Genomic DNA, 21031 nt, shown 5'->3' with positions numbered 1-21031 from the left:
AATAACCAACTCTGCTTATAACAATGAGAGGCTCAATCAGAAACCCTGATTTCCTCTACAATATAAAAAATACACATTCACACACAGTAATCAATCTTAGTCATGATTTGAAATCCAACTGTTCATGTTACACAATCATTATATATATTATAAACAAGTTTGATACTTGATTTGAGATCAGATTGTCAAAATCTGTAACTGTAGTGACAACAAAAGTTAAAACTCCTAATTCTTTTAAAAGGGGCATTCCGAGAATTGAACTCAGGACCTCTCGCACCCTAAGCGAGAATCATACCACTAGACCAAATGCCCTGAATGATTGCTATTTTGCCAATTTTACATGTTCACCATTGAAATTAAAAAGAAAATGGTCAATCCATCTAACATTTTTACATTATTATACAACAATCTGATTTGTCCCACTAGGTGAAGTTGCCTACTTGAGTCAAAAGGTTATAAATAATGCTAAGATAGAACAAACCATATATATATATATATATATATATATATATATATATATATATATATATATATATATATATATATATATATATATATATATATATATATATATATATATAGCAAAAATGGTCCTCTATGCATTTCTTAATAGTTTTGTCAGTAGTATTTCATGGGATTTCTCAACATCATTATGTCACCGCTATCCATAGAATCTATTCTCCTTATATGGAATCTATAGGCTTACTCCATATATGTTCTTTGTAACAGTTTCTTATTTTTATTATAATAATTATTAATAATAAAAAACCAATTTTAATGTGGTCCATAGTTTTGGGATTTTGGTTCTGAAAAGGGTACAATTTATTTTGGTTTTAATGTAAATTGATATGACCATTTAATTGGGTGGTAATGGGTTTTAATGGCTTTAATTCTTGATGATAGAATCAAGCCTATAAATAGTCTTTGGTCTCCAAAGCTTTCTCTCATCACAAAATAAATACAACATCTATATTGAGAGAGCAAGAGCTTGGAAGAATCAAAGGTAGTGCACTCACAACATTGCAACAATGGCTGGAGGTAAAACCTCTAATTCTATTTCCGCATTTTGTTTTATTGATCTTATTGTTCTTTTGTTATCATGAACATATGATCAATGTTATCAGGAACATAAGATCAATATATATTGTTATCAGGAACATAGGATCAATATATATTAATCTAACATTCATAACCATCTAAGTAGATATTTAACCATATTATCTACAATAGGTGCTAGTTTTCTACCCCAACTCTCTCCATTGTAGCATCCTCATGGACAAGGACCTCACTCCTGCTACCCCGAGTATTTCATTGTTGGCTTTTTACCTTCCAACACTTTATTTCATATAACAATGCAATTCTTTCGCATTGTTATAAAATAAAATTATTTGTCAATTGTGATTGTAAAAGGAAGAGTTTGACTACTAATACATTACTAGATATATACCCTCACATTGCGCGGGTAACTCGAATATTTACTTTATGAGAAGTTAAAAGAATAACTAAATGATGCAATCAAGTTGTTCACTACACGTATTTATCTAATAAAAGATGAAATAGTACCGTACAATTTAGACCTAGCAAAAAAAGATGATAGTGAAATAAATGTCAAGTACTAGTTTATAGCAATAGGGAATCAAATAATGAGCTAAGATAAATTTAAATGGTAAATTAATAGAATTAAGTTGTCGTAAAAAAAATCTTTACCGTTTACACTTCAGATTTTCTACAAAAAAATAGATTACCTGCATTACTAATTTCATTTAGCACAATACAAAAAATAGATTACTTGATATATTGATAGATGAGGTTTCATGCTATAATTCTGCAATTCTGTTTTAATAAAATAGAAATAATAATAATAAAATAGAAATAGATTCATGAATCAGAGAGAATTCACATGCAGTCCCTGAAACCTAACTATTATTTAACAAATAAACGAGAAAACAAGTCAAACTTCCACAACTTCAAAACAATAAAAAAAGGGCATTCCGAGAATCATACCACTAGACCAAATGCCCTAATATGAAAAGTTTTTGATTGTAAATAACTTAGTTGACACAACTATTTTAGGGGAAACTTTGGAGCACATACCTCTTATTTCCCTATATATGTCATCACTAAACAAGTGGATGACAAGATTTATTTTTGATATCCATATCCAATAGGATCTCATCATTCATTCATTCTGATCAAGACTGAAGCAAAAAAAACACTGAAATCATTTTTTTATCAACATCGAATATTATATAGTTCTTCCGTGTCAAATAAATAAGTGCAATATGGAAATCAAACTATACATAAGAAACCACTTTGATGAAGCAATGCAAGGCCAACAATGTTGAGACAGTGGAATGCTGCTAACCAAGAAAGATAAGAGTGATGTTAGGGAACTATCCTTCTTCCAGGACAGCTACGTAAGAAGGTAACAACAAGGCTCAAGGTAAGAGAAGGGGTGTAGGAAGTAACTCAGAAAGAAGCAAATCAAGTAATACGCAGGGACAGGAGTGCAAGGGTAGAATTGGGGGAGCTGAGTTGTAAGATAAAAGGGAACATGGGCTTTGTTTCGGTCTCTTGGATGTGATGAGAAAAAGGACTCAAAGAGAACATGGAGGCACATAGGAGGCTGAAGTGCAAGTTTGTATAGCTTTCATTGAATATAATGCCAGATGGAAGGAAGGTGAGGATTTTGGTTGGCAATGAGTGCATCTCATAACTTCATAGACGGCAAGCTAGTCGGATAATTAAGCTCAGTGGTTAAAGAAACCCTCAAGTATTATGTGGAAGTAGGGGAAAGACACAGAAGCAAATGCCAAGGGGAATTTAAGGGAGTCAATATGCAGTGGTAAAATTTTCTGTTTCAATAGAATTTTTCATGGCTCAACTGGTAAGGACATCAATTGTGTTAGAAGTGGAATGGTTGGCTAGGTAGTTTGAGGGAGATCAAAGCTAATTTCAAGGAATTACGTTTGTTGATGGAAGTTAGAGGAACAACAACAATACCAGTATTGAGAGAACCAACTATGGTTGAATCAGCTACGTCATTCAAACAATACAAATTCTTAATACCTATGATTGAGCTAGAGGAAGCCCAACTTTTTTTAAGCCTGGTTTAAAATCAGAATACGACCAAATCTACGTGAAGGAGGAACATAAATTGAAGTTCCTTATGGCTGTTCAGTAATTCTCGTGTTAATTAAAGTTTTGAGCCGTGTTACTTTGGAAGTCCTACATTGCTCTCAACCGGTAAGGTCGGAGAACGCTTACAAGTTATAACCACTATTCATACCATTTTTCTATCCCATGTGTGACTCTAACATTCAATATATTTAGAAAGTGAATTCATGAGTATTTACGGTGCCCTACACCAAAAATCACATTTGTACAATCCCACTTCCAACATGTAAATAAATACAGCAGAATATTAGAATATATATAGAAACAGTTGGAAGAAACATTTCAACAAACAGTTAAAGGGCATGTATTTAATTAAAAGCAATTAAAAGCTTTGAATAAACAAGAAAAGACGAAGTTGACTGATGCAATTGGAGAAGATGAATAACCTGATTGAATGTAATGTTCAAATTCAAAGTTCTGCTGCAATAATGCATGTGTCCGTCCGTGTTGATGATAAGAGACGGAAGAAGCAAGATAAGGGTTTCACTGTTTCACTCAACAAAGAAAATATGTGGAGGGTAATGCCAATATGCAATTTGTGTTTTCGGTTTAACCTTTATAAAATACATTTAAAATCTTTTTTTATCTTTAATTCAAACTGCAATTTTTTAAAAGTAATTTAGTAGTTAAAATTCAGGTAAATAAATAGGATGTTTGAATTTAAACTCATAATCTTGTATCGATATCTTTAAATAGTTACAAAACAGAACTAATAAAACTCTTCAGATTTTTCTTTTATAATTGTTTATTTTACTTTTTTTTCAGGAATATTTTTTGTTTTGAAATAACTCAGAAGTATTTGGCTTTCTTATATGATATACACAATTTTTTTTAAAAAAATAACCCACATTTTCTAAAATAATTTCAAAATAACAAATTTTTGAAAATTTTATTCAAAATAATTACATTTAAAAGAAGATGTGTCAGATGAACTGGCGCATGCGTTTGGTACCAAGAGGAGGCGCCTAAGACCTTGGCGCCTGCATTGCCAATGCTTTTGGCGCCTGCATTGTACCTCACGAGGAGGCATTAATGCCTATGGTGCCTACATGTCTTGACATGTTAGGCGCCTAGCCTCTTGGCGCATGCATTTTATATCTCATCTGTATAAATAGTTCGCCTCGGATGCAATATTTTTCACACAAAATCTTCCCCTACTACCATATTTTCTTTTATTCAACTCCACTCTCCTTCAAGTTTTTGTGTTTTAACCATGTCTGAATACATTCACAAGCGAAATGCCGATTTAATATTTTTCGTTGTTGCGTCTCCGATAAAGATTCGACTTTAGAATATAGATTCGTTTGAACGTCTTAATCGGACGTTGAACAGTTGGTTAGATGGAGAAATTGGAGATGGTGAAAGGATTAGAAGAATCCAATGGCTTGTGTCCATGTTCAACCAAAATGGAGAAGTGAGTGAATGGGTAGATATTAAGACTGACCGAGACGTTCATAGGATGATACATTACATGTTCAAAATTGTTTTGATGGTTGTAATCGCATAGTTCTTGTATTATAGTTGTTTTAATTGTTTGTGTTATTGTTTATGTAATGGTATTTTCCTCACAAACGTATAATATGAAATAAATTTAGTTTTTCATATATTGCAACAGAGGTACATTTGAATTTATCTGGTTGTGCTCGTTCCAACACTAAGACAGTTAGTACGATTGTGACCTGGCTGACGACATGAACTACATAATCTAACTACTTTGTTCGTCGTATCCATTTCGATTCGAATGTGGGTGCCTGGGCGACTATTTTTCTTCCTTCGCATAACTTCATTGTGTCAGACGATGTCCCCTTGACATTTTGTCCAGTAATCCTCTTTTGCTACTATAGAAAAACTAAATATTATAAATATTTGATAGGCTGGTGACTTTGTAAACGTCATATAGCAAGTAAGATGAATCCATTCGAACCTTTGAACATGCCGCAATGACATGGGAGCATGGCGTACGAAAGGCTTGGAACTTTCCGCAATCGCATCAACCTCTATCTAGTTCGACTTTGTACTATCTCATCGGCATGTCCTTATTATGATCCATGGACTCGGAAACACTATACCAACCTTTAGTGCGGTCAAACACCGTGACCACATGTGTGTTTGCTTTGGCAGCTTCATGTCTAATGAATTTCATTGAAGCATCACTGAACAACTGCCCAGATTACAACACTGAACTCCATTTGAAACGCCTGATCTCAAATAGCGCCCCTAGCTTGAAATATGTTGTTTGCACCAAAGCGGTTATAGGTAGGTTACGAATGCCTTTGAAGACAAATTTCATTGATTCCACAATATTTGTTGTCATGTGGCCCCAACATTGACCGTTGTCACATGCCCTAGTCCACTTCTCCAATGGAATACTGTCGATCCACCATACTGCATCTGCGTTTGACAATCTTATTTCTTTGTGGTAGTGTTTGAAATAAGGTTCTGATAATGTGTAAACTGCATTGACAACCTTCTTCCGCAACGTCTTGTCTTTGATTTCCCGCATGAAATTCTGAGTAATATGTGTAATATATAAGACATGCGTCGAAGGAGGATCTTGCCAACCATTATCAATGTTATTATATGCACTGATGATTGAAGGGTGCCTGTCGGAGATCAAACATAAGTTAGGTTGTGGTGCAACGTGCAATCAGAGATTTCTTAGGAAAAAACTTCATCCCTCAGCAGTCTCCCCTTCAACAAGGGCAAAGGAGATTAGAAAAATGTTGTTGTTGCCATCTTGTGCCACTGCCATCAGTAATGTTCCTTTGTATTTCCCGTACAACCATGTGTCATCAATTTGTATAATAGGTTTACAAAAATAAAAACCTATGATACATGGTTGATACGCCCAGAAGAGATGGTGGAATATTTCATTTCCAATAGCACACGTCCCGTCTTGTCTATACGCGGGTAACGTTTCCAAGTTGACTATAGTACCTGGAGCATACTGTTTTAGAGCCAACAGGTATTTTGGAAGTTGTTTGTAAGATTCCTCCCAATTGCCAAACACTTTTTCAACAACCTTTGTCCTAGATATCCATGTCTTCCTATATGATGGAGTGTAATGGTACTCGGCCCGAATATGCGAGATTATTGTACTCACCTTTAACGACGGATTATCGCCAATGACAGACAATATTTCATCGCATACTAGCTGAGAGCTTAGTTTTTGATGATCTTGCATTGGGTTTTTCAGCATGCATGTGTGAACTGGACCCATGGACCCAATCTCCCAAGAATCGCTCCTCTTTCGGCACGAAGCTGACAACCTCAAAAGGCAGTGCTCATTTGAACAATAAATTTTGTACCTCAATGCATTAGTTCTATCAACTCTGAAATCAGTTGATAGTGGCATGTGAATTTTTTTTAGGGCTTTTACACAATCCTCTTTTGTGCGAAATGTGTCTCCTTGTTTCAAAGATCCTTGTATTTGGACATAAGTATTGTACCATATATCTGATGAAGGTTCATCGGAACCCAAATTCAACCTTGTCATGTGTTGAGGTGGACAATATACATGACTAGATGGTAATGTCTCCTCTTCCTCATCAGCGTTCACCATTGAACTATTCAAGATCTCGGCTTCTTCCTCTTTATCATCTGTAACATTCACCTCAGCTTGTTCGTCATCAGTTTCACAAAACACTTGTGACTGATCAATGAAATGATACACTTGTTGTTGTTGTTGTGGTAATATATACAACTCTATATCATTGTACCCTGATTGTTCGTGACCGAGAAATATATGTTGAACATCTTTGTCATCTCGAATCTTCTTCTGATAAAACTTTATATGGTTTTCTGCAAACCAAACCGGATTTTTATAGATGATTTGACCAACAGGAGTGCACTGCAATTTCTTTTCTATTCTTTGTTTCAGATGTGAAAAATTTGATCGTCAATTTATTGTAAATCGAGTTACCTCTGTGTTGCAAAAATAAAAATCGAATCGTTGATGCTCAAATATTTCATCTTCGATATGGGCACTGATCATGTAATGTTGTGAGAAAGAATTTTTTTTAATTCTAACTTTCTTTTCTATACTGGAATTGAATGCATTGATATGTTATTCAAATGCACTTAAATAGAGTAAACGTTGAATGCATTGATCACTCTATTCATCTGCACAAACTTGACCATACATGTAGTGACAAGAACACACAAGGAGTGCATGCAGTGACAAGAACACACAATGCATGCGCCCAAGGAATCTCTGCATACAAGGAATCTCACAAGAGAATCTCTTCCCTAATAGTCCAAACAGACGCTCATTCCCTAGGCGCATAAAGCAACCTAGGCGCCAAGAGCAAGGGCGCCTCTTCCTTGCATGTGAATATTCACATCCAGGCGCCAAGAGCAAGGGCGCCTCTTCCTTGCATATGAATATCACATGCATGCACCTAAGGCTATGGCTACACCATTTTTCCATGCATGCAACCAATCACATGTTGCGTAGGTTGCAAACCTAGTAAGACTCCCTCATCTATAAATAAGCTTCAAATCACAACATCAAATTATCTCCAACACTAATCATCTATACTCTTTCTTTACCACACTCTTTCTCTGCCACGCTCAAGCTCTGCAACATCAAATTATGTCTCTGTTGACTATGGGTGATGAACATAGAGGAACGCTAGAGAATATCTCGACATTTGTATGTTATCACTCTCTTTTTACTTATTCCATATTTAATTCGCATACCTTTGTCATCTATGTTTGTATTATATATTACTTCTTCTTATTGTTTTTCTTACTTATGTGTTATTAGGACCCAGAGCGTTTTCGATGTCGTGTACATGAATATATACCACACGATCCTTTTATAGAACCATATATTAGAGGATGTGGATTTAGAAATCTCCTCACATTGTCTCGTACTCGATGGACTACAAGTTCATTCTTGCTTTGTTGGAGAGATGGAGACCCGAGACCCACACATTTCACCTTCCTATCGGTGAGTGTATCGTCACACTTGAGGACGTATACATGTTGTTGGGTCTCCGTATAGATGGTAAGGTCGTGAATGGTAGAGTAAACTAGGACAACTCTATCTGCAATGAATTATTGGGTGCCCCTTTGTGTGACGACCAAACTGAGGAAGAGTCATCCAGTCAAGCAAGGGGGTAAGGTATACATTTAAAATACCTTAAACAATATTATGCGAGTATAATATTGTTCGAAGAATCAACCGGGTACGAGAAAATAATTAAAGCTCGGTGTTATATTATGATTATATTATTTGGTAATTTTTTATTTCCAGAAAGTACAGGTAATTCAGTAAATATTATGTATTTACCGTTGTTACGCAACATTAATAAGGTAAGCACATATAGTTGGGGTCCAACTGGGTTGACCCATCTATATTAGTGCAATGTGTAAAAATGCAAAAAATAATACTTGTACGTTTTTTTCATGTGCGTATTTGCTACAAGCATGGGGTTGGTCAAGAATGCCGTCACTCACCCCGATAAACGAGAACCCATTCATGTTCCCATTTGCAACAACGTAAGTGTAACACTTTACCATTTAATTAATTATATTTTATATTACAATTAACTGTAAATAATATTTTTCAATTTTTTTATCTAAGGTGGTCAGTAAGGGGGATGAACTACAATAGGTGTCTGAAACACGCTATAGTAGTCTATCATAATCTATTGGACCACATTGGACCAGACGATGTAATACTCCTACACAACTATATTTTAATTTAAAAATACTTATCAAATTATTTATCATCTAATCGTTTTGTATTGTTTTACAGTTTATCTGAAGGCCATATCTGGGTTTTGATCAAGATGTGAACCATGACGATGATGTAGTTTGGACAGCAAAGACACCAATTATCTGGTTCACTACTGTGGAAATGCACCAGAGTGACCGGGTCAAATTGCAGTTTGGCATGCAACAACAGATTCCAGAACCTCCCACGTGTTTAGGGAATTGACATCAAAAAAGAGTTGATGCCCAATGTCGCATCCGCGAAAAACAACCGGCGGGAAAAAACAAAACAAACAGAGCCGCCACCGTGCGTTATTTATCCCAAAAGAGGGAAAGGAAACGCTCGAAGTAAACCTGGAAAAGACATGGTCTCGCGACCAGAGAGAGATGGGATCGGGAGTCGGTTATGCAAAGGGAAGGTATTAGCACCCCTACGCATCCGTCGTACTCGACGGGATCCACGCTCAAAAGGAAAGAAGAAAGGTTGCTAAACACTGCTCAAAAGAATGCACGCACACTGGAATAAAACACAGATGGAATAAGAGGGGAACGGGCTCGCTAGGATATCGCATCATATGCCTACGTATCTCATCTGGAATGAGAATCAGAGCTACCGTAGTTCGGCTCACGCACGCCGAAACAAAACACACACAAGAAACCGACTGCCAATCGCTGGACTTACGTCAGACTCCACACAAATAGGCAAACATGGAAACCGAATGCCAATCGCTGGGCTTACATCAGACTCCGAACAAACAAACACACACGGGAAACCAACTGCCAATCGCTGGACTTACGTCAGACTCCAACATAAGAAGTTAACCGGACGCTGAGTCGTCAAAAGCAACAAAAAAGTTGAACAAACAAGCTAACAGGGAGTCTGGTACCCGAGCCTGCTAGCTGTCAAGCAAACACACACAAAAAAGGAAAAGGGTGCCCGGAGAGATCTCGTACGATCTCCTGCCTACGTACCTCATCTGGTATGAGGATCAGGGCGACGTAGTTCCCCTTAACAGGGAAAGAACTTCTAACTTAACCAGAGACTGGGAAATGACAAACTAGAAGGGAGCCTGACTCGAGCCTAATAGTTATCATGCAATCCACAATGGTCCTAGGTTGAGGTTTCTATCTAACTTGCACAGGGAGAAAGCTATCTTAAACAGCACAGTCAAACAACACAAGCACAATAAACAACCACACACACTATATGCAATCAATTGGGCTCATACAAGGTTAGGCTGCAAAACACAAGCCAACTGGAATCGGGTGTAGTTAGCTCTTAACCCTAACATTGAGAGTTAGGGTGAAGCAGATGAAATGGGAAGTGAGGATAAGACCTCACAGCTCTTATCCCTGGCCTGGGAGAGCTTGACTCAAAATAGAAGGTGTGGGAGTTCAGAAAGTAGGAACTCTTCTCCACAGATGACTGACACAACATAGATCTTGGGTTATTATCCACAATGCATCAACACAAAGTGTGTGAGCAAAGTGAATGACACACTGAGTAGCAGGAGATGGATTACACATCTCTTTTATCTGCCAATTGCCTCCTAAGAGGTCTTTTCCTGCTTGGCACAAAAATAAACATTCACAAGCATTGCCTCTTAAGGAGGGCTTCAGACAGGTGCCTGCCCACATAACAGGACAGGTCTTCCAGACTACATGAAGTCAGAGAGTTATACCTCAGTGGTTAAGCAACCAAGCAAAGCAAAGTTCACAATGAACTTAAAGCAACTTAGGTACCTGAAAAAAATCTAAACCAATCAGTACACAATGCAATCAACCAAACAGACAACAGTCATCAGGCAATAGACAAAGCATCAAGCACCAATGTGCAAGGCACAAGCTCAATGGAACTTGTTCTCAAAACCTACAAAACAACTTAATATTAGCCAACATCAATCAACTAATCAACTCAAATGAGTGAGCAACTCCAATCATGGCAATGTGCTTCTTAACCTGAAATCCACAATCCAAACAGTGAGTCCACACCACTAGGTCAAAGCCTAGGGTCAAAATAGGGTCAAACATTCAAAACAGAACATGAAATTTAACATGAATCATCCTTATCCAATCCAGAACACAACTCAAAAGGTCCCATATCAATATCATTAACCAAAAGCATTTCATGAACCAAACATGGCAAGGTATGCAAATTGTGACCACATTGTGACATCAGAAGCAATAAATGCACATTAAATCAAAAATGATTCAAATAATCTTGGAAACATTCATGAGTAAACAGGACATACAACATGATCATCACACAAAAAATTAGAGGCATTGGACATCATTAGGCATGGAAATCACATAGCATAAGTCAAGACAAGCACAACAAGCACATGTGTGACACAAATTGTCACACCAACTTAGCATAGGCATAAAACAGAGATGGATTATGGTAAAGACCTCAAACCAAAGCCAAAACAACAATCAACATGTCTAGAAATAGTGTGCAAAAATTCAGAATCATTGGATAAGTCACAAGCATTTTGTGATCAAATGAAGTTCAAGGCAATTTTAAAGCTCAAATGTGACCATCCAGAAGGAAAAATCTCAATTAAATCAGAAATGATCCCAAAAATTCCAACAAAAATCATGCTCAATCACAATATCCATACTATGCATCATACAAAAAATCAAGGCAATTGGATATCATTTGGCATGGCAAACTCATCAATCAAGTTGAACATCACAAGGTGTGACACAAATTGTCACACCTAACTTAGCACATTCATAAAACAGCAATGGTAATTGATAAAAATACCAAATCAACACCAAAATGTCAAGCAAGATGTCTAGTTATAGCATGCAAAATTTCACATTCATTGGATACGAATCAAGCATTTCACAAATGATATAGCAAGGCAATGTCAAACATACATTCATGTTCAAACTCTTTAGACAAACAATTTTCCAGGCCAGACACAACTTTGAAATTAATGATCACAAAATAATAGACAAAATGAGGAACACAATGCAAAAAATTGGAATGAATTTGGATTGATTTTCAAATTGATATGATTTTTGGAAGATGATGAAAAAATAAAAAATGATATGTGAAGCCATGCATGGACATATATGGAGGGAAATGAAATAATGTGAAGCATTTTGAAATAACTACACTGGCCGGATTCGAACCGTGTGCTAATTTGAATCCAGAAACGCGCCAAAGCCAAAACGTCAGCGTTTCACTATAAAACCCTAATGCGCGCGCCTGCATGGATTTAAAAATCCGCAGGTAATCCACATGAACTCGTGGATGAATCCGTAGGAAACCTATGCGTTTCCTAGCAAAATTCGCAGGTAATCTGGACATGCTATGAACACGAAGAACACTATGAAGATCTTCATCCCAAAATTTCCAGAAAAATTCAAAACATCCAGAAATGAAAATCAAGTATATCATTCAACTCATCATGCATCAAACAACAAGAATCCATGAATATTTCATCAAGAAACAACATCAAACGCATGGATTGAAAGAATTAAAGTTCATCATCAAAACTTCAAATGCATGGATCTAACTCAATTCAACACCAAATCACTCCATTCAAAGCTCAGGTTCATCACCATTAAAAGATCTACATGATAGGCCTAATGAATTGGAGAATTAAAGAGGTCAAAAAACCTACCTCTTGATGAGCAGCAACTGAAATCACGTGTTTCCAAGGTCCTTGATGTTCCAATTCTCCTCTATGATGCTTGTTGAAGTAAATGATGATGAAATAAAGGCTCAACAATGCATGAAACGAACTGAATCTCCAACTGCCATGGATGCTTCAACCTTTGCACCTAGCTCAAACAGCCACGACTCCTCTTGCTTACACGTCCAAATGTGTTCAAATATGCTCCATGATGATGAATGGATCAAGGAAAAGTGCTTGTGTTTGAAGGATTTTTCAGAAAAAGTGAGAGAAGAATTTGGAGGTTTTTGTGATTCTAGATCTAGAATTGGTAATTGTGAAAAACAGTTATGGTTTAAGGCTATATAGTCCATGCTAATCATGTTTAGGGAAGGATTAGGGCAAATGCAAATGTCATTAAGGACTTTGTGGTGTAAGTGCAAAAAATCAATTTCATGCTCCATGCACCCTCATGCACGTGAACAGTGCATGTTCTTGGTTCAAAATGACTTAAAAACCTTCCATGCACATGTTGGAAATGAATTGGTATGCTCAAGTTCCACAAAAATGATTGAATGCAATCTCTTCCCAAAATCTTCATGAATGAGCCAATGCCATGCAAATGAGCTTTCATGCCAAATGATGCCATTCTTGGAAAATACATGTTATAAGGAGCAATGTGCAAAAAGAACCACTCAAATTGGCCTTTTGGTTTGAAAGTTATGTCCACTTGAAGTTTAAACCACACTTTGTCAAGTTTTGATCATATCTCCTTAACCACACATGAGAAATCCTTGATTTTGGACTTTTTGGAAATGGGAGAGAAAGACCTACAACTTTCATGTTCAACAAAATTTCACTTGAAGCTTTATTGATGATGTAATTTGAAGTTGAAGTTGGGTTAAAAACCTTTCCATTTTTGGCAAGTTTGAATTATAGGTCACTTTCTATTTTTGGAAAGTTTGACCTGACTTTAAATTCTTCAATGTTGATGTTTGAAATGTCAAATGAGACTTGTTTAAACATGAATGAAGTATTTCTAGCCACTTCCCACCTCCAAATCCACAGTTGACTTGGCAGTTGACTTTTGTAGTTGACAGATGACTTGGTCATGCACAGATGATTTTGAGCCTCAACCACTTGATGAAATAACTCCAACATGAAACCTTAGCTTATACAAGCTCCATAAAATCATATGATGATCTCCATCTCAATAAAGACCTCATCTCCCTGAAAAACCCTGATTGGCATAATGCAACTGATTAGGGTTGACCAGAGGTCAAAACCCTAATCCCCAGGAGCCTAATCAGGAATAATGAACCATGATGATGATGGTGTACCATTTCAACCAAGATAATACTCCACCTCCTTGAGGAACCAAGAAATCCTAATTGAATCACAACCTCAGATGATTAGTGATCAATTTATGAGACCCTCAGGCTTGAATTTTTTAACCTCTCTATCTTCTGAGAAAGACCCAGGAGGATGACTTGCTTATTTCACATGATATGCAATATGAAATGACTAATGTCCTACAAAATGAAATGCAATATGCTAAACTAGTCCCAAGAGAGGAGGGCAAATTTTGAGGTGTTACACCCAATGGGATTATTCCGACTGGAGAGACTTTGCAAAAGAGATGTGTCATCAATGGAGGAATCGACGATAACATATCTTAAACAAACCAGTCATCCATGATGCAAGACCAACTCAACAATATATGGCATGGTTTAGGTTGGTAACAACTCAATAATTTGTGTCTGAGCCACAGTATTTGATGGATCCATGCCAACTAGCTTTGTCATCGTAGGCCCAACAACAAGTCCTCGTCCAACACCAATGTCAAACCACTCAAACCCAACAACCAACATCACAACATTAACCTACCACATACATCCAACAACCAAACAACCAACTTTGCAACCCATTCATGCCATCCACCCAACAACCAAACACCCAACATCACAATCCATTCATGCCACCCACCCAACCACAAAACCAAGAATCAAACTCCACCCACCACCAACTATACGCTTCAACCACAATCATTTATAGCCCAGATGATTCATATGGGTTACTTCATCGTAGCCCCCCACCAATGACCACTCAAACATCACATCACTAAAACACACAACCATTGTTTAACTGTAGTATGCCCCAGGAACCATTGCTTTGTTTCCAAAAGGAGTCAATGTCCCAATTTGGGCAATTATACCGTCCATAATCCACCCAATCCCATCGATCTAACTACGATGACATGAGCACCGAACTCCATTACAGAAGCGTCGTTGGTCAGAGCCCCTCCGGATATTAGGAACAAATGATGACACATCTGTCAAATACCGCTGGAACTTCCTCCGGACCTTCACACCAGCCATCATTCGATCAGGTCAGCACACAAAGACCCCAAACACCTTAGTAAAATCGTGGGAGACCTTGAAGATAAACTAACGCACCTGGATGTGGAACGGGGGGACGTTTCGATCGGGCCGGTCATTAAATTTTTGTCAATCCCATGTAATATTTATTATATCATGAATAATTTTTTTTACATTATTTATTATTATTTTATTCATAATTGGATTGGTTCGGTTCCGCTGAAGCTAGTCCTTTGTCTCTATTTGCTTCGGTGTAGGGACAAATAAATTTTGTAGCTGAGTCAAGTTCTTGGATCAATGGAAGTTGGGTTTAGAACCTTAACTCTGATGTTGTTTTGTTAGTTTTTTATGCAGGTTCTCTTAGTGACGATTATGAAGAGTTGTATTTTACCTTGTTTGAGGTTGCCCCTAAACCAAACTCAATGGATTCTTTTGTTTGGAGGCGAGATGTTGAGGACCATTCTGTTAAATCCGCACATTTCAGGTTGTCTTCCATCCCAGTTATGGATGAAGGTTATCACTTGGAGTTGGATTGTTATTTTGCTCTAAAGTTTGTTTGGAAATCGCTTGTGCCAAGTAAGATTCAAATCTTTGGTTGGAGACTGCATTTTAGTAAGCTCCAAACTAAGGATGCTCTAGTTCATCGAGGTGTCTTTATAGGTGCTCATGATTTGGTATGCCCCTTCTGCCTTAGACAAGAAGAATCACATTCCCACCTTTTCCTTTTATGCCCGATTTCTATGCGTGTTTGGTATCTAACTAGAGCTTGGTTAGGTTTGGGAGGTGTACCTCAATGTGATTCTCTCCTAGACCATTTGTTAGCTTGGAACATCATCTTGAAAGGTCGTATAAAAAAGAACTTGTGCCTTCTTTTTTGGGTTTCTGTTTCTTGGGCAACTTGGTTAAGAAGAAACCATATTATTTTTAAGGATGGTCTTAAAGAGGCGAAGGATGTTTTCTCTTTAGTTAAGTCTCTTGTTTGGGAGTGGTTCGGGGAAACTTGTAAATTCAATGTTATAGCTGACTTTAGTGTTTGGGCTTCCATATCAGTTTCATGTATCGTGTAGGTTTTTGCTATTTTAATACATCCTCTTTGCTTATAAGAAAAAGTTATCTTATAGATCTAAAAAAAATCAAATTAATTGATTTTATATCTTAGAATAAATAAATTTTAATCGGTTTACTAAAATATCTGAATCTAAATCAAATGAAATGAAATAAACTTTTTTTATTGAAAAGAAAATTAAAACACACACACACACACAATTATCATCAAACAATAACAATATTAAATAAAAATTAAAATTTGGGAAGTCTATCAAACCAAACTTGACATTGTAACAAATATTTCCAAAGCATTATGCATAACGATTAATTTCTCGATAAATATGTTTGATCTAACACTCCAATTTACTCGATCCATGAAAGGTAACACTTGAATAAGAAAGGAGAGTGGATGAAGATTGTGATTCTCCATAGGGATTATCGTATTAACCACAACAAGGGAATTCATATTGACAAGTAAGAAAGAGAGACACAAATTCCTTGTCATTCTCAAACCATGGGCATGGTCCTAGAGCTCGGTAAGTGGGGGTTGATCACCCACAAGAAAAATCACTAACATAAGCTCCCTTAAAGTACTTAATTAGACCCCTACAAAATGAAAGTATTATACTAGATAAGTAGGACACGTTGATATTATGCTTTAAAAAATAGTAGGAAGAGGCGTCAAGAATTTGCAATGATGGTTGGGAAACCTTTGTGGTTTAACCAAAGGGCTAATAATTTGAAATATAATGTACAATTTGTTTTAGTGAGCATCAAATTGATCCAAATATCACAATGATCTGAAGTGGAAAGAGAAATATCAGTATTTGTACAATTAGGAAACAAATATTTTTAGGAAGGGTTACTAATAGCTCTATCCAATCTTTTCAGAAAATTTTCTCTAATCGAAGTAAAATTAGGTCTTTTGGCTCTAAAATTAACCAAATTACACTCATTAAAACTTTTTATATGTGTTGTATATATATGAGAGCCTCCTAATTTTTTATTGTAAAAAATAATCATGTTGAAATATATGATAACCGCTAAAGAAAATTAAGAGAATGATGCATGTTTTCAAGCTCGACACACATGTCCTCGTAAATTGGAGTCCAAAGACTTTCATAGACCACCATTAAAATACAATGGGGTTCTAAAAAGAGGAGAGAGATTCAAACTCACATATCAATGGAGTTATAAAATAGGATAGACTTTCTCAGTGGCACTTGATTTTAAGTCTTTAGCCTAACTTAACACAATAAAATCACGGTCCATTAAAATCATGGTTTTTAATTTTGTATAGCGTTTAATTTTTAGTTTTATTCTTTACTCCTATTCTATTCTTATTTAGTTTTATCTAGTTCAATGCTACTAAGATATTTTTCTTTTTGCTTGTGTATAAGTGGTAAGTGAGCACATGTATAACGGAACTGACTTTGAACTTGCTTTATTAGCATAACTTGAAGCGTTATTGAAGCAATTGACTGCCTTAACTCGAGTTCAAGCAAATGTTAACCCGGTCATGGCCATACGATGTGGTTTCTATGGTGGAGGTCATGCCAATTATTAGACGATAGGCCTAGATCTAGAGGGGATGAATAGATCCAAAATTAAAAATTTATTTTAAAACTTTGTTTAGAAAAGTTTATGGCGCGGAAGCAAGTGTAAAATATTTGTTGGATCCAAAATCGTCTAACTGAACCTTCTATTGAAAAACTCGGATATGCGTATGAGTACCAATGGTATGATAATAATTCACAAGTTGATTTATCAATACTTCAAGCACTAAATTGAATACTCTACTATAGTAAATATTTATCTCCAATGTCAATAACACACTAAAGATTAGTTGACACAATTTATCAAACACTTTGCGTGTAATCAACAAAGTTTGGATATTAGGGTAGTGTTTGTAGTTTTTAACAACCAATCATTACCAAATGGTAAATGATTACTACACTAACACAATTTATCAAAGATTTCAAAAGTTATTATCCAAACAATATTGATCAAGAGATCAAAGTAATTAATAATTTGTGAACCGAAAAATAAACGAGATAGAGATAGAGAGAGTATGCAAGGATTTGTTTAGGTAGTTCCCCAATCGGTCTCGATATGGATACGTCTTCCCTCAATTCGAATTCGAATTGAGATATTAATATAATAAAACTTACTTTACAAATGTATCAATACAAAAGATGAGAAATAAAATCCCACAAATCCTAGGTTTGTTCTTGACTCTAGCACCTCCAAAAACCTTGATTAATTTTGATCAACTAACTAACCATGTCACTTTAATTCACCTATTGTTACTACTTCCTTGCAAGGCACTCATTGTCCCAAGGCTTTCACCCGGATGAATTAATCCAAAGCCCATGATTATGTAACCAATAATGTCGATTCAATTATCATGTTGTTGCTACTTCCTTGCATGACCTCCTTGTCTCAAGGCTTTCATCCGGATGAATTAATCCCAAGCGCACACTTGTTGAACCCAAGATTTGTCAACACGATCCATTGTTCCATGCTACTCCCTTGCCTACACACCTAGTCTCAAGGCTTTCACTCGATCGGATATGGATTTTACAATCTTATCCAAAACCTTCAAACCCTAAAGATCTTGAAGGAAAACCCCACCTCGGTTTTCTTATTTGAATCCCTCAAAGATCATAACCCAATATTCTCGGTACAATAAACCTAATCGGACGTTATCAATCCTAATCTAGATGGAACCTAGTAAAAAAATGATTATGTGTAGTTTGATTGTGTGTATGCATAAATTGAATTGAAGATGATGAGATGCTTTGAAATCCCGTATTCGTGAAGGTTTTACTCACTCTAGAAACCTTGCAAGAGAATGATGCATGTATGAAGTATATATATGCATGGGTAAGTGGAAAACATAACGAACACAAGAAATTTTGAGAAAAATTTGAAAATATGCAAAATTCACTCGTATAGGCCGACCTGTTGAAGTCATGTGTCGACCTGTCAAGGTTATGCACCTCCTATGTGTCGACATGTGGAATCAGTACATAAAACAAAAGCTACAGACTTTAATACTGCAACACATATGCCGACCTGAAAAAACGTATGTGCTGATTGGTAAAGGTCACGTGCCAGCCTATGCAGTCATCACATAAAACATGCTTTAATACTGCAGCACATGTGCTGACCTGAAAAACGTATGTGCCGACCTGAAAATCGTATGTGCTAGTTGTAGCGGTAAATTTTTGAGATTAATCTATTGATTAACTTAACTCATAAAGCAAGAGTCGCCACCTCGCTTTTATTATTTCCAAAGGAAAAGGGAAAAAGTACGAACAAAACCCGAAGAAATTTTAAAACAAAACTAATATAAGAGATAAGGGTCTGGGGTTTGGTTATGCAAAGGGAAGATATTAACACCCTAAACATCCATGGTACTCCATGAGAGCCTCTTTGAAAATATGTACATTTTAGTTTGAAAAAGGGTGTTGTTTGCAAAAGATTGAAGAGATGGGAAAATAATTTTGTTTTAGTTTTGTGTTTGCCAAGACTTTTGAAATCTCATGCCTACGTACCAACAAAGTGCAATGGAGGATCAAAACCTCGTAGTTTGCGGTAAAAATAACAAAGATGTTTGTTTTGATTCATTTTTAATGGAAATACATTTTGTCATTTTAAGGAGAATATTTAACTAATCATCCACAAGTATGAGATCTTTGCATCATCATGAGAAGGGCTCCAACTTAGATAAGGATCAACAAGTATGCCACTATCTCTCATAGATGGAAAAAAAACTGTCATCAGTACTATGGGAATAGGAGAATTATATCTCAACTATGGAAATGACTCATGTCTAAACTTTGAGAAAAGTTTTAAAAGGAAAAGTTCACAAAGGACACAAAATGATTTAAATGAGTTATGCATTTTTTGGTCTTTTGAAATTGGTCTGAATATGCTTAAGATGGATTAGCATTTATTAGGAAAAAGGTTTTGAAAATCACTTGACAAAAAGTAAAGGTTTATTAAGAAAATTGTGCAAGTTAGAAAACAATAAGATTTTTAAAAAGAGGGAGAATATTTGAAAATTAAAGAAAGGGGGGGGGGGAGAAGAAGAGACTATCCTAGAACATAAAGTAAAAGCTAGGGAGGAAAGATTTAACCAAGAGATAGCAAGCTTTATGACACAAGTCAAACAAGAATTTCCTCCTTTGGATTAAGTCTCAAGCAAGTCAAATAAGAAAATAATAATCCATGTATTAGATGAAACCAAAATAACCAAACCAAGTCTTCACAGAGAAGTCCAAAGTCAAAGGCATCAGATGAATCCCAAGATCTCAAACCATAACCTCCCAAAGCAAAGGTCAAAGTCGTAGCTCTAAGTCCATAACTCCATAACAATGCTAAGGATAGTAACCTCAAGTCCATAAACCAAGAGAATCAATTTTTTTAGGGGTTTTTCTTTATTAATATTTTCTTTACAAGAAAATGAAAGAAAAGTCCAAATGGACAAAGAACAAATGACATAATCTCAAATAATATGATATGGGATGCTAAACATAAAGTAAATGGCATAAAATAAAGAGCATAAAGTAAATGACAATGAAGTAAATGTTAATACAATAGAATGTTAGTAAATGATGTTAGTAATCAAAAATGAAAGATAACTTGGTCATTCTTTGGAGAACACTCGACTATTCACCCATAAGCATGAAAACATGAACCCATACATCATTATGAGAATGACTCCAACTTGGATAAAAATCAACAAGTATGTCACTAGCTCTCACAAATGAAAAGGGAGCAATATTTTCACACAATACCATGAGGAGTAAGAGACTTATAATCTCACTTATAAAAATTCCTTTGCTTTCACGACAATTTTAGTATTATGTTAAGCAATCGTAATTGGACTTATGTAGAAGTCATAATCTGAGGCCGATAATAATAACGTTAGTGTTAATACATGCTAGAGAAATGATATATAAATCATTCTCCTAAATTCATGTCACACAAAAGAAAAGAATGAATGATCAAGCACAAAGGCTAGGAGGATGGTCCATTACTTAAATCCATACTTCATGACACTTAGGACAAACT

General features: G+C 36.0%; 1 protein-coding gene and 1 non-coding gene across 2 annotated transcripts; one reads left to right on the top strand and one right to left on the bottom strand.

Annotated features, from left to right (window-relative positions):
* Nucleotides 1-240: 240 nt before the first annotated feature.
* Nucleotides 241-312, bottom strand: TRNAP-AGG (transfer RNA proline (anticodon AGG)). The gene has a single exon. It is a non-coding gene; the product is annotated as a tRNA-Pro (tRNA).
* Nucleotides 313-15102: 14790 nt separating this feature from the next.
* On the top strand, nt 15103-15976 carry LOC127096632 (uncharacterized). Its single transcript, XM_051035180.1, has one exon. It carries the CDS (start codon nt 15325-15327, stop codon nt 15967-15969), a length of 645 nt encoding a protein of 214 aa, XP_050891137.1. The 5' UTR covers nt 15103-15324; the 3' UTR covers nt 15970-15976.
* The last annotated feature ends 5055 nt before the right edge of the window (nt 15977-21031 follow it).

Source organism: Lathyrus oleraceus, chromosome 6 (assembly GCF_024323335.1).
Source record: "Lathyrus oleraceus cultivar Zhongwan6 chromosome 6, CAAS_Psat_ZW6_1.0, whole genome shotgun sequence".
In the NCBI taxonomy this organism is placed as follows: Eukaryota; Viridiplantae; Streptophyta; class Magnoliopsida; order Fabales; family Fabaceae; genus Lathyrus; species Lathyrus oleraceus.
Note: the sequence above shows the minus strand (reverse complement) of the source record. Positions and strands in the feature narration are given on the sequence as shown.

Excerpts from the sequence above, each read along its gene's own strand:
- LOC127096632 (XM_051035180.1), top strand. The coding sequence starts at position 15,325 with ATGGATTCTTTTGTTTGGAGGCGAGATGTTGAGGACCATTCTGTTAAA.